General features: G+C 38.4%; 1 protein-coding gene across 2 annotated transcripts in view; it reads left to right on the forward strand.

The window, feature by feature from the left end:
- The window catches only part of glra4a (glycine receptor, alpha 4a), a 53,781-nt gene that overhangs the window by 22,405 nt on the left and 15,504 nt on the right, over nt 1-15,872 (forward strand). For both annotated transcript variants that reach the window (XM_087851723.1, XM_087851719.1), the window contains exons 2-5: nt 7,338-7,462; nt 10,092-10,159; nt 11,270-11,493; nt 14,597-14,679. In XM_087851723.1, the coding sequence (XP_087707849.1) occupies nt 7,338-7,462; nt 10,092-10,159; nt 11,270-11,493; nt 14,597-14,679 (500 nt within the window). The remainder of the gene's footprint in view (nt 1-7,337; nt 7,463-10,091; nt 10,160-11,269; nt 11,494-14,596; nt 14,680-15,872) is intronic.

Raw genomic sequence — 15,872 nt, forward strand, 5'->3', positions numbered from 1 at the left:
CCGATTAAGTGACAAATCATCTGCGCTGTCGGTACCTGTGTTTTCATACTCAAGGTGTTATAGGATGGCAGTGGTCATGTCATTGAAGATAAATGTGCAAGCTCAAATTACAGCGTGCTCCAAATCCCATTCCCCAACGTGCCTATTGATCAAAAAGCAACAGCAGTAGCCATAGGCCATCTCATACAGGGGTGTAAAGACAAGGGCTACACAGGCCATTAAAAACAAAAAATGGCATGTCATTGTATTTCCATGAAGCACACCGTTTTGATAAGATGCCTGTCACAAGCTTGAATGATTTCTGTGGTTTGGTTGGCCTGATAGAAAGTTCTGTCAATTATCTAAGAGGTATTAGATCAATACATGAGGCTCAAGTAAATGTCAAGGACAAGTTGGCAAGTAGGAAATTAGAGCAATGTGGCAACAGGCAGAGAAAGCAATTTTCTTCTGTTTCCCATTATGCTAATGGGACTAGAAACTTAGTATTTCCATGTACTATATGAATATCTAATGGCCTCGATATCCCCCAGTGCTTCCTTGTTGGAAACCAGTGAACATCCATACTGTGAAAAGATGTGCTTTTCTGCGTCTTTCTAATGAAAAAGTCATTAACAAAATATGTTTGAACTCCATTGGAAGACCCTCATCCCATCTGATTTGGTGCAGTTTTTATCTGTTATATGAAAAATAAACTGATTGTTAATAAGTAAAAAAAAAAATTGAACATATTTGTTCAAAGTAGTATTTTTATGTGATAATTAGTTGCTTCGTTATCTGTCCCTGAAATTAGTGGGCAGCTTTCTATATCTCCTGAGGCATGGAGGCGATATGTCGTGAGAAAAAGAGGAATCAGTGAATTTTGCAGCTGTTGGTCTCCTGCTGACTTAGCCTCCCTTCCCCCTCACCCTACCCAGTCCAGTTATGTCCTTATAGATTTGAACTCTATGTAATATATAGAGAACGACAGCTCAAGCCTCTTTTATCTTACTGGATGTGCTGATGTCCGTTATAACTACACCGCACTATAAATGCCTAGCATTTGTTATGTAGCTAATCTTTTTGCTTGACCTGCTTGACCTGCAACAGCAGCATATTCCTATAAATTATATTTGCACTTCATAAACATCTTATGGATTAAATCCAGTCCCAACATTCAAAGCTAGTGCAGCAAAGATTGTGCTTTTAATGCTGAGAGCTGAAATGTTAAGAGTGTGATTATCACAATAAGCTCTTCAAATTTAAAAAGCTTATACAATAATACAAAAGATCAGTTTCTGGTCCAAAGCCGTTAAACAAACAGCGTTGTCCTGTTGTATCTAAACACAATTAAACACTCATAAAAATTTGTTTAGCAACCACTATTGTGGAAACTAATGGGGTTCCTTATATAGAAATAAATCAATTAATATAAAATGTTTTCTTGTATAGCTTGTTTTTTTTTTTTTTTTTTTTTTAGATAATAATTTGGATTAAAATAAGTTTTCACATTTTTTTTTTCAATTTTTAATTATTAATTAGGTGGCGAGTATCATTATATTCCAAAAGCACAATATGACTGTAGCAGCCCTTGGCGACAAGAACGACAGAAGAGTCTCTAACGGGTGCAGCCATTTATTTCCTCACCACGTACGGCTCATTCTCTGGACATTGAGCACCGTGAAAACTATAAAATAAGAAAAAATTGATAACCGTACAGTCCTTTTGAACTATAACAACAATGAGCTTAAGTCAATTCAGGTAAGTTCAAACAAGTAATTCTGAGATATACAGTCACAGATTAAATAAAACAAAAGGGGTTACTTCAAACAGCATCAAGGGGTTACACAGCTCGGTTAAATAAAATATAACAACAGATCACCTCTCATCACATACCTCAGTCCGCTTGCCAAGGGTGCAAACTCCGGTAAACACTTAAACACTTCGGCCCGTTTCTCATGGGGTGCTGCTAGCTTGCATGACACACATGTCTAGCTAAAAAATAGCACATGGATGTAAGTAATGTAAGTAAAGAATAAAAGGTTTTCAGATAGCTCACAATACAAACGCAGCAACATACCTTACATTAGAAACACACTTATCAAAGTATTATCGTAACTTACATGGACTTTGTACAACTTATTCCTGCCGCGACAGACCGCTCCATACACGTTACGGGGCACGCCTCTGAGCACATCTGTCCTTAGTGCGACTGCGCATATAGTTCCGACAACCCTGCAAGGATGACTTATGGTACAGATCAGCGGTTCATTACAATGACAGTGGTGAAGCTAAACCAGAGCAAGTTGTGAGGAGTTGGCGATACAGCTCCGGTAAGCCAAGAGAAGCTGCTGCCAGTTTCGCTGTAGCTTAATTAGTTTGCACTGTTCTCTGTTGGGATTTTCTTTTTAAATATATACTTAAAACTAGTAAATTAATCTCTATTCATACAACATTTCTCAAAATCTGTCTGTTTTGTGTGAGGAAGAACTGTAAAACAAAGCAACCCTGACTAACACTGGCCCCTGCGTTGTTATCCGTAGACTTTTGTTTGTTTGTTTGTTTTTTCCTGGACTGAGGGTCGTGTGTACACAAGATAGCAGGATAACGCTTCTGTTACATTGACCAAAATTAACGGCAACCTGAAGGTTTATTTGTTGTTTATTTATTTTTGTTGAAAGCCTGGTGGAGTGGAAAGGTAATCAAATGCTTGCTAGCTCTTCACCCCAGTCGTACTTACTTTGGGTACACATGGTTGATCTGATAAGACGCTCCTGGCAGGTTTGCCAAAACAGCTTTTTCCTCTTGCAGCTGCCCCACTGATGTGAATTTGTGAGTTCAGGAAGATGCAGAGAGGCCTTTCAAACTGAAAACTACCCTATGATAGATTCAAACAGTAAAGTCAGGGGGGGTTTATAAAAGCAATAAAGCAAATTACCACTTCAAAGACATTGAAACATTTCTTACTGGCTACACTGTTATAACAAAATTTTCCCTGCATCTAAATATGTGTGTATACAATCACCTTTTGGCTTTGACTTTAGCTTTGTTTTAAAAATCTAATAAAACGTCACTTGCTAACGAGAGTGTTACGGGCAAAACTTGCTTTATAATGGAAGGAATGACTTGTTATTCTCAACAGCAGCCTGGCACCGATCCTCAAATGAAAGGGATGCAGGGAGAGGCAAAAGGTCAGGCTAATTAAATGTCAGCAAAGAGCATCTTAATAATTGAATCATTCAAACAAAGAACCACATAATTTAGTTTTTAAGGGTTCTGATGAGCCACTTGCAGCCTCTCTTGTAGTTTTATGGTCAATAGATTATTACATTGTTCCATCTTAACAGTGATTCCTGTACACTACATAAACCTCGATAGACTTCACATCCAAAAGCGATTGACTAAGACAGTTTCCTGATAAAGATGTCAATTTTTGGAAGTAGTTCAGTCTTTCAAAAAACCTCCAGCACTACATCTTAAACATCTGTCAGGACTCATTAGTCGGAATGCAAGTGAGCACATTTTCAAACAGTTGTATTTGTGCCAGAAACCTAAAGATAAAATTGTTTTGACACGCTTGTAAATGGCTTAGGCTGTTTCTTCTTTCACCCTCTCAGTTATATAAGATCCTATTGTGACACCATAAACAATAGCAAGAAATCCAGTTGGATATGCGTGAGGGTTGATAGAGAGGTGATGTTGGTCCCTGAGGGAAAACAAACCCACACATCCTCCTATAGCAGCGGGTAAGAAGTTCATCCATTGACCTCAAGAGTTTATTTATCCTGTTACTCATTAAATATTCTTTACTTTTGTGCTTTAAATGCACTTAAACTTTGTATTTTCTGCATACTATATTTTCATTATTGATCACCATCAGGAAACATCTTAAAACTACCAGCACCTTATTAACTGAGAAACCTCATGCTGCCATTTCCTGAGTGTATTTCCCCGAGCATAAGCAGAAATTACTCTCAGTCAGCTCTATAACGTGGGGCTGTGTTTCACTAGAAGTTTCTGTCTTAATCGTTGGCTCGGAGCACTGACGCATGCATAGTACAGTATAGAAATGGTGAACCTTGTCCTGTGAGCTATGCTTACAGCGTTGTGGGGCAGACTGAGTGCCTTGACTGCCGTTAACCTCTTCACGATCTTTTATTTCCCAAAATGTCATGTAACAGCATCTTTTCTTTGATCATGAGCCATCCACATCAAAAGCATTTACAGGGCACTGCCAACACATGCTTGTTGTGGGGTCTTATTCTTTGTCTGTCAATATTTCTTCAAGATTAAAGAGTTTACTGTCACAGTCATTTGTCTTTGAATTCTTGTGACCACCTGTGAGAGAAAAATCACACTTTAGGCCAAACAGGATGCTTTATTGTTCTGTGTTGGTTTGTGAAAGGGACGCAACCCAAGACAGATTGTTTGTTGTTATCAGCGGCTTACTGCAAGTAAGAGGCTGACCATCAATCCATCCCCTTGTGCACCTGTTTGTGTTTGTAGCCAAGTGCTTGTGAGAGGGGGAAAAAGATAAGAGAGGTGCGCGTATTACATCAGTGTTACTAGAGCGGGAGAAGTGCGTGGAGTGAGGGGAGTTATGGGACTAGTGAGAGTTGAGCTTTCACAAAAGACTGATATGTGCACATCTGTATGATGAAAGCAAAAGAAGGGCTGCAGTGATAAGGCTTGTATGTTCATGGGCATGTTGTTTTGGTTGTCAGTGAATCCATCTAACCTCACTATGTATGCGAGGCAACAAGCTCGCTTTACTTGTGGTACAGACGCTGGTAAAATCAATGAGCACAGTAACAGTAAAACTAGAGTTGCAGAGGTATAGATGAGCTGTCTGTACCAGAAGTACTGTGGGTAAGCACAACACAATATTCAGTCTAAAAATAAAAGTTTAAAAAATATATACAAAGCTTCTCCAAAAGTTGATTCTGTTCATCTGGACGTAGCATTTTCTGGGAGAAACGTTTCGTCACTCATCCAAGTGACTTCTTCAGTCTCTGAGAGACAGTTGGATGAAGAACTTGGATGAAGTCACTTCAGTCTCTCTCAGAGACTGAAGAAGTCACTTGGATGAAGTCTCTCTTCAGTCTCTGAGACCAACTCTCAGAGACTGAAGTGACTTCATCCAAGTGACTTCTTCAGTCACTTGGATGAAGTCACTTCACTTCATATACAAAGCTTGCTAGTAAAACTATCACAGAAGTGATAATCAGATTGTAAGTGTTGGTCTTTGAATAACAACAGCAAGTTGAGTACATTTGAATGAATTCATTAAAAAATAAAGCTGAAAATGCTTGCTTGGAAACTCGGACTTTCTAACATTCACACACAAAATCAGACTCCGATAGATGCATCGGAGCCACTTTGTCCAGTGATACTTCACCACATTGCATGGAGCAATCGGGGCTCGATCACAGACCTTCCAATTGGTAGGCAATACGCTTTAGTATCTGAGCCATAGTCACAGGTTTCGGAACAACAAGGAGTTCTTCTTTCAGTAACTGAATCTACACACAGTGATACATAAACATGTCTTGTCACAGTAATAGATGGCAGAGCTAGATTATACGTTTAGCTCAAATCAGCTTCCTTATTTAAATCAAAGGGGACTGATGACAAAAAGCTTTTCCATTAAAGAAGCACCAGAAGTGAATGTTTGTCCCATTAATGACTCTGATCATGATCTAAAACCGAATGAGAGGATGTAAAATGAAAGCAGTTCAAAGAACAAAACAAACGTGATGCATTCTTTTACCCCTGCACACACTGCAACGGGAATAAGAGGAAGTGAGTGTAGTAATTACCGTGCAGGCTATTTTTGGGTACAGTTGGTGTCCATCAGAACTGAGAATTACAGAGGCAAAATGTCACCATATGGAAATGAATATATCAGTCTGCGAAGGAATTTCAATTTTTAAAAAAATCTGTAGAGTAATATAAAATAAGTGACGGCACAAGTGGATAAATTGAGTCACAAATTGGACTTCTTGCATGCAGTAAACGCCAAACTGGCCACAGTGATCCATCGCTAGAGCCCCCATCCATCCATCCATCCATTCGCTTCCACTTCTCCTTTTCAGGGTTGCGGGGGGCACTGGAGCCTATCCCAGCTGTCATAGGGCGAGAGGTGGGGTACATCCTGGACAGGTCGCCAGTCTGTTGCAGGGTCAACACACAGGGACAGACAACCATTCACACTCACATTCACACCTAGTGACAATTTGGATTATCCAATTAACCTATCCCCACAAGCTGCATGTCTTTGGACGGTGGGAGGAAGCCGGAGTACCCGGAGGGAACCCACGCAAACACGGGGAGAACATGCAAACTCCACACAGAAAGACCCCGGGCTGATGGTGGAATTGAACTCAGGACCTTCTTGCTGTGCAGCAACAGTGCTAACCACCATGCCACTAGAGCCCCCTTTTTTTAAATTCCTAATTGTAGTCTGTGCTATTGCAAATAACGCATATCTTAGGACCAACTCGGCTTCACACATGTTTAAAAAATATTGTCCCCAAAGTCACCCTGTAAACTATAAACTGACCATGCAGTTTTTGTGACTCTAAAGCAAAGAGCATACGATTGGTAAATCAGACTGGTTCCAGACTTAATCAGGAAAACACAGGCTATCAGCAACACTGTGCCTTCCAATGACTGAACCTGCCATCTGTACGTAGCTTTAGATCTCGACAGAATCATGAACTGTTAACAGTTGTATCAAATTCATGGGGTGCAATATGCTGTGCTGCAGCCAGAGCCAAACAGAAGTCAAATCCAATGTGTGCTGTTCTTTGTGTGTTCCTTAAGATATCCCCCTTTGTTACTCTTCTTCTTTTTCCTTTCACTCCAGGCTGTTGGTTATTCTTGTCAGTGGCTGCCCGAGCCTTACTGGAGCTCGTATCAACTCCTTCCTCTCCCCAGTGTGACATTCATAGCATTACAATTGAGCCATCAATCTGTCAAGCTTTACCCCTGCTAAGCCGCAAGCAGCGGGAGGCACAGAGGAGGGACAAGTTTACCTCTGCTTCTGTTTTGCTTCTCAGTAGTTAGGGTCTAACAACTTCAATAAGTCTTAGTCATGATGGGAAATAGATAAGCTTTTAGTTGCCAGCTGAGGCAAGCCATTCAGTTATCATTTTTCACCCTCATTTCGCATCTACTGCTGTGCTTTGTGCTGATGACTGACTTGCTGGCTTCATTTATTTTTTTCTTTGCCCACAACCCCCACTGCTACCTCTCAGACATGCATACACTCCTTCACGACCGTTTTTCATATCCTCTCTCTTCTCTTTCTCTTTGTATTTGTTGCTCCCGTCTTTGCCTCTCCTCCTGGGTAATGTCAGACTGAGCTCCTGTAAGGAGGAGATAAAGCACTCCAGCAGACAAGAGCTTTCACCTTCTGACTTCCTGGACAAACTCATGGGGAAAACATCAGGATATGATGCACGGATCAGACCCAACTTCAAAGGTACAGCGTACGCCATGGCAGACCGTCGCAGTAGCCCTCAAGAAAATCCTAGAGAAAGTACAAGCATTAGAAAACAAAGCCAACAGTAGCGAGTCTGTGCTGTGAAAGCTAAACTCGCCAAGCTCATGTGCGTTTGCCGTGTATGTGTCTTCACCAAAACTGTTTTCACTTCATCACTTAAATCACTTTAAGCATATTTGCACTGCACAAGACACTAAATAATGTGGATTGCACAACACTGGACATTATATTCCTCATTTCCAGTTAATACTTGTACAGCTGCTGTTATTGTGTGTGTGTGTGTGTGTGTGTATGTATCTATATATATATATATATATATATATATATATATATATATATATATATCTATATAGATATAGAGAGAGAGAGAGATATAGATATATATAGATATATATAGATATAGATATAGATAGATATATATATATATATATCTATCTATATCTATATCTATATATATCTATATAGATATAGAGAGAGAGAGAGATATAGATATATATAGATATATATAGATATAGATATAGATAGATATATATATATATATAGATAGATAGATAGATATTTCTATACTGTGTATTGTGTATTTTGTTGTACAGTTATTTTATTTTCAACTTTAATTTATATATTTTATCTTATTCTTTCCCAGTTAAATTTACCCTTCATTCTAATTTGTGTTGTACAGTTATCTCATTTTTAACTTAATTTTTATATTTTATTTTATTTTATTTTATTCCTTCCTAGTTAAATTTACCCTTTTTGATTTTCATATTTATTTCCTTTCTTATTCATAGCCTTTTCTTTTTTTCTTTAGGTCACGAGCAGTTGTCTAAGCATTTCACTGCATATCGTACTGTGTATGACTGTATGTGACAAATAAAATTTGAATTTGAAAATTCTAACATTTAAAGCAGTTCTTATGCTTTATGCTATGGGACACCCAACCACTGTAATTTTGTCTCAGTACGACCTTACTTCCAAAAACCAAAATTCTGTTACATACAAAATATTTGTGCAAAACTGCTACCTGGATTTTCTAGAGAAGAAACAGTTTGAACCACCCACAAGTCACCAGGAGAGGATATGGGTAGATGGTGTACATACAAAGCACCTGAGAGTAAGGTTATCATGTGTGTCCTCCACACAGCTCCAGGGTTTAAGCAACAAAACATTTTTCTTAATGTTGTACCTCTCTGTGGTGTACTTGTTAGTGGAGTGTGTGACTCTAACTTGATAACACATCCTCCCTGAGTTATGTAATGTAGACAGGCCTGAGCACTATTTTTTTTCTCAGACGAGTATATTTGTTCATCCTGTCATTATCTTTGTGCCCAGACTTTTACATGAAGCTTTTAAGCTGTCGTTACACTGACAGTGAGAGCAATAGCAGGAACTCCAACTTCAGAACTGGAATTAGCATTGCATGCTAGGGATGCAATGATACCAATTTTTTCAAACCGATACGATACCGATACTTGGATCTGAGTACTTGCCGATACAGAGTACAAAAACCGATACTTCTACCACACACACACACACACACACACACACACACACACACACACACACACACACACACACACACACACACAAATGCAATTAATTGAAAGACAGGTTTTATTTTATTCTCTGCCGATAAAAAATAAAATCTTAATAAAAATGACCACAAAAAAATTTCAAGTGAAAAATAAGCACTTCTGTTAAATTATTGCATTGTAATTTACATTGTAATTTAACAAAATATCACTGAACTATTGGCACTGTCTCGAGCTTTCAGAATAATAAATAAACACTTCTGTTTGGAATAAAATAAATACAAATTAGGTTTGAGAATAAAATAAACTTTTAAATTATTGCAGAGTGTCCATATTGTAAACAAACAAAATAAGTATTCGGCATTGACGAACGAACTCCTCATCTGCCCGTGGATCATCAGTCCACTGTGCCGTTAAACTGAGGACTGACATCGCACACACTGCTTGTCTTTACCTCTTCAGAAAGTTTTGGCACCGTTATCTCCCTGATTTTCCACGGCCAGCATTGGCTGGTCATCCAGAGCGATAAAATGAGTCAGAGCCTCTGTTATTTTAACTGCCCGTGGATTTTCTCTTGACATTTTTCATCACTTTTCCAAAACCTGAGTTAAAGTTGGCTGTTCCACACTGCTGACATTTTGTTTAGCCTAGCTACAGCAGCCTCCAGTTTCTCTTTTTTATCTGGAGCTGCCAGTCTCACTCGCCTAACCCTGTGCCTGTTTAGCGCGGGATGTCCCCCTAGTGGCCAATCTAAAAACTACAACAGAAATGACAAGCCACCCTCTGATTAATGAAATAAGTTGGTATTGGTTCATGGTATCGGTTAGCTCTTACGAGTATGAGTACACACACATTTTACAGTATCGGCCCCGATATCCGATACCAGTATTGGTATCGGTGCATCCCTATTGCATGCATTGCAATAACATTTTTAAGTCACAGTCACTGTAAGCAGATGAAAAGTAGTGATACAGTGGATACATTTTCTGTAGCCTTAAAGGTGCAAAGACAAATATTCACAGTGGTGCTTTTTCATAAATCGCACAAGTGTGCATCTATGTTCTTATCTCTTTTCCCAGGTCCGCCTGTGAATGTCACCTGTAATATTTTTATCAACAGCTTTGGTTCGATCACAGAAACGACCATGGTAAGAAGAGCATGTACAAATATTACACATCTCTTAAAAATGCAAGTTTTGCTTTTTCTTCGTAGCCCAGAAAATTAAATATTGTAAATACTCTTTGACATGATTATAGCAGCAGATTATGGTACAGTTGTATCTCTCTGCATGATTAATAATAAAAAATACTTTCATTTTCCTTTTCTAACTTATTGGTTTCTAATCCTTTAAGTGCTGAAGCAATTTCTGTTTCCTGGAGCATAACAGTGCAACCTTCAGAGACCATTGGGGTCACTGACATGCTGATAATGAACTGTCCACTCTGCAATTAAAATGAAAAATTGAGAAAATGAAAGAAAAGGGAGAAGGGTGAAAGGACAGGAAAAATGGCTCCCCTTACGTCTGCATTAACACTACAGTAAAGCAGTGAAGTGTTTAAGGGTGTCCAGGGGACTTCCAGAGCTCCAAAGCTGCAGTCAGGTTAACCCAGAAAACATTCATATTTTAACTGGAGGACTTTTCTTATGTTTTTAAAAGAAATAAAAGAAAAAACCTTAATAACTGCAATTGGCCACAGAGAAATTAAGAATTATTTGTACTGATTAGATTTCTAATTTAATTACTTATTATTCTGGCTGCAGGCCGGGCTGTGTTTGGTGTATTTCCTTAGCCTGGCTTGCATTATCAGTCTTTTCTTTTCTTTTTTTACTAAACCTGACAAATATAATGCAGCAAACAAAGATGAATTATCTGTAGTGACCTTAGTGCTTGCTCTTTCTTGATTTTCCATTTATTTGCTCAGTCTCCAGGGTTTCCACACATTTCACATTTCTCAAATGAAATGATGTTCATTAAAGTGTGTTATTCTCATCATGAGGAAACATAAAGTAGAAAAATTATATCGCTCGAATTAATGTTGTATAAAGTTTCAAGCCGTACTAACTAATCCCAAGAGAATAACTTTCATGATATTTCTGTCTGGCTTTGAGAAGTTTAGCTTCAATTCAAAATAAGAACGGACAAACACTGACCCGTATCAGAACTTCTCAAACTACAGCAGAACTTCTGAGTTTTCCATCTAACTGCAACCTCCACTGATGACATATTTTCCATTAACTACCCTGCGTTCTTCCACAGGACTACAGGCTCAATGTCTTTCTACGGCAAAAATGGAACGACCCTCGTCTGGCATACAGTGAATACCCCGATGACTCCCTCGATCTGGATCCATCCATGTTGGACTCTATCTGGAAACCTGATTTATTCTTCGCAAACGAGAAAGGAGCCAATTTCCATGAGGTCACTACTGATAACAAGCTGCTACGCATTTTCCAAGATGGCAGCGTTCTTTACAGTATCAGGTAACTAAAGAGAACAGCAGGACCACTGGTGCTGGGTTATCTAGTTATATGTTTAGAAAACACTTTAATTTATTTTTTAACAACATGAATTTATTACATTTCAGTCTCTAGTAGGTTTGGATTTGTGAGTGAGAGTCTGACCTGAATTTGTTTTTGCCCATTTCTAACCATAAACCCCTTAAAGAGGGAATTATTTATGTGTGAAGTCCATTTAATTATATTCAGTTTGAGCTTGAGACTTTCTATTTTACTTCACATTTTGTTCTGTCCTCTTTAGGCTTTATATACAACATTACTGTACATGCAATATATTCCAAACCAAATTCAGAAAGTGTTGAAATGCTGTGTAAAATGTAAATGAAAAGAAAATGTATTGATTTGCAAATCTCATAAACCCATATTTTATTCACAATAAAGAACATGGTAAACATATCAAATGTTTAAAGTGAGAAAATGTACTATTTAAAGAAAAGTGTAGCTCATTTTAAATTTTTTGGCAGCAGCACATCTCAAAGGTGAGACGGTCATGTCATGCAGATTCTTGATATTATGGGCTGTAGATGATTAGATATTTGCAGCCTTCACAATTTTACCTCTGCCCATCTTTAGTTCTTAGAAACTGTTTCTTAGATTCAGTTCAAACACTGAATATGTTTTCTTTGCGCTGCTGTGACAAAGATCTGGGATTATGAGTTTTGAAAATTGTTGTATTTTCTTTTGGTTTACATTTTAAACAGCGTCTTTTTCCTTTTTTTTTTAATCGAGGCATTAAACTCAAACTATGTATATGCATCAGTAGGGCTGTTCGATATAACGATATATATCGGATTACGATATAAAAACGTCTGTTGTTTCATTTTAGATGATGACAAATGCCGGGGAACATAGTAATGTGCCTCTGCAGGCCAATAAATGTGCCCAGGCAGTGACTGGCTGTTTTGTCAATTGAACCAGTCAATGTGCTGCACCTCTTCTTTATCACTCACTTAGTTTAAGGTGCTTGCATGCAAAGTGTGACTTGAAATAGTTCTGTGAGTCTATTTTTTTAACTTAATATATCTGGTATAGGGCTGTTCGATATAACGATATATATCGGATGACAATATAAAAACATCTATCGTTTCATTTTACGCTATCGTTTGTTTCGTGGTGTCGCAAAATAAACTGTTTACAGCAATATTTGTTCATGGTTTTGATGTCACTGTAGTGGTTAAATTAATTTCTTAAAGTTCTCTCTTTCCCTTATATTTAATATAACCACACTACGGACAGACAAGCGACTGTTTTTATGCGTTGTTGTTAGCAACAACGACAGTAAAACAATCACGTGTTCGCTTGTTTATGTTCCACATAAACCTTTCACAATAAAGTTCAAGATCCTGTTGAGACTTTTCAAAATAAACTGAATCACGTGAAAGAGCAGATTATTTACGGATGAGAAGTAAAAAAGACGCCAGGTGCTAAAAAATAAACCTTAGACTCAAACGTTAGAACAGGCTTTTCCCCGCAGCACGCCGTGTAATAAATACTCACAAAGAAAACAGCGACTGTTACAACTTATGTCTAAAAATGTATCGTTTCATGCATCGGTTAAAACACTCGACTCCAGCTACATGACGCACAGCTGGAAACACTTCACGCAAGTCGAGCTGCCCGAGATTCACAGAATTTACAGAAAATGTTACATTTTTGTGATTTATATCGTTATCGGACGATAGATGTTTTATATCGGGATATGAGATTTTGGTCATATCGCACAGCCCTATGCATCAGCAAATCATTACTCAACTTGGGCACTCAATATCTGCTAAATTCAGTGAAGAAATCCCCCCCCCCCCCTCTAAAGAAAAAAAAAAATTGCTCCCCAGTCTAGTGCTAGCAGAGAAATGGAAAATAAATCCCACTCAAACATGACTTCTTAACTAAAATATAGCAGATTGCTGAAATGCCAGTTACTCTCATCTTACTGCATCTTTCCACCCAACCAGTGCGTGTCTATGCGCACTGGAGGTCACCAAACTATTAATAGGGTGCAAACATGTCAAGTGGCAAGTGTGTGACGGAGTCTTTGATGCGATTTTGTTTAATGACACTCTGCGCCAGATGGGAAATTTGCAGCCGACTTAATAAACGATTGCACGGGAGGAGTAGATGTAGTTTTACTCCGTGCTCGTGTGTCCCGAGTTCCCATTTTAAAGCTTTAAACGTGTTTGTAATAAAAATGTACACAATACAAAACAATTTAATCACAAAAGTCTGTTCGCGTTAAGTTATTATGTTGTGCAGTGATATTTATAATGTTTAATGTTTTGTTGTTGATTTTTCCATCATGAAATTACTATTTTACTGAGAAGAAAAACTTCTTTAGGAAGAGGGAGAGGCATAAACATGATCCATTGAAAACAGACGCACAGCATTGCAAATACAGATAATCACCTCCTCATTCCACTGATTTACTGCATCTCTTAGGTTTGCTTGCAAACTATGTTCGGTAATTATGCATCAAACATCTTTGTTCCCTCTAAGTGCATGACACAATTTAGGCAGCGAGTCAACCAGCGGAGTATTTGTAGTTTGTTCTTCTGCTGGTGAAAGAGATATTGTCATCATAACACAGTTGCAAATGGGTGCCTGAGTGTATATTGCTGCCGGCTCTTGTCTCGCCTCTGGGCAATGCATTACAGCAGGTAATTACAGAGCTTTCCTCCAGACAGACTCCCAAATAGCTCTCTCTCTCTTCTCTAAGAATCCTTGAAGGCTTAATGCATCAAAACAACAAATAAAAGTCGGGATGCCTACACCAATTACTTCTCTATTACTGTGGTGAGTGAGCGAGCGATCAAATGGCAGACAAATTCAAGCTGTTTTCCAATCTACTCTTTTTGTTTATTATTTTTATTTATTCGATTACTTTTTATTGAACATTTTCAGACAGACTCATAAATTGCAAAACAAAGCAGCCGACGCTGATAAAGCCACTTTTTAAAGATGTTGTAATCGATCGTTTCTTCTTATGCTTCGTGTCTTTTCCTTGAGCTCTGTCGTGCCCTCTGACATCCTCTACATCCTATTTCTCTTCTCCAATCTGTTGTTTCTCTCTCAGGCTGACTCTTACCCTGTCTTGCCCTATGGACTTGAAGAATTTCCCAATGGACATTCAGACCTGTACCATGCAGCTTGAAAGCTGTGAGTTTTCATTTCCTCCTCTTCCTTTTGTTTCACTTCTCTTTTATCCTCCTTTGGTTTCTTATTTTCTGCATTTGCCCTTTTCTACGTTTGCCTTGCTGTATGCCAAACCTACAGGTCTGTGTGAGCATGACGTTTTGTAATTGCTTCATATGTTTGTCCATATTTCTAATCGATATTGCTAATATGATTGTTACTCAAGCTGGTGTTGACCATTGGCTGTACTATTTCACAGAAGGAGCGATTGTCCACATATTGCTTAACAGCAGTAATTAAATATTTATTAAACTACGACTGCAAAGGTGAAACTGTAAGACCTCTACCAGCTTGATTGAGAAAGATGCTAATGTGCAAGCATATGTTGGGTGCAGTCTTGCAGTCAGGGATCCAATTGTACTTAATCCATCCACAATCTGATATTGCCGTGTTGTTCCTCTATCACCATAATTAATGTTGCTTCCTGGACACTGTTACAACTGACTGGTCACGTTGCTGTGATGTCATAGCTTTGTACTTTCTAGAAGTTTATCTTAAGGGTTTTCAAATAGCAAAACATCTAACAGTGCAAAAGGGTCTATATTAACCCAAACCATAACCAGCATTTGTAGAATTAGTATAAGAAACACTGTCTCCTGTGACAGTGATCAAAAGTCATGCTATGTTGTATAGACCGATGTTTGCGCTTTTTGTCCTGTAGATTAGGATCTGGGGAACTTTACACTATCAGGTAAAGCTTTTCTATGAAATACAATTGCTTTTACCGAAAACAGCCTCATTCTTGTTCCCGTTTTAAGAGCAAACATGTCATTTCAAAACCTTTTAAGCTGTGGAAGTTAGCCAACTAACTTCCACATCTGAGGCAGATGTTGACTGACATTACGTCAACAACAGTAGTATTTTTATCCACTTGGTGAAGCTAACTATGTTAGTCAGCAGAGATGGGCAGTAACGCGTTACTTGTAACGCGTTACTGTAATCCGATTACTTTTTTTCAAGTAACGAGTAAAGTAAGGGATTACTATTGCAAAAATGGTAATTAGATTACTGTTACTTTCCCGTAGGAACGCTGCGTTACTGCGTTACTAAAACCGTGATATTTTGTGAGAATGTCTCATGACAGTGACGTAAGCGAGTGCGACGTTCGTGACAACAGCTGTGTGCAGATCAACAATGGATCATATATCGAGTGCAGA

The sequence above is a fragment of the Neolamprologus brichardi genome, chromosome 2 (assembly GCF_056152115.1).
Source record: "Neolamprologus brichardi isolate AB-2024 chromosome 2, ASM5615211v1, whole genome shotgun sequence".
Taxonomy (NCBI): Eukaryota; Metazoa; Chordata; class Actinopteri; order Cichliformes; family Cichlidae; genus Neolamprologus; species Neolamprologus brichardi.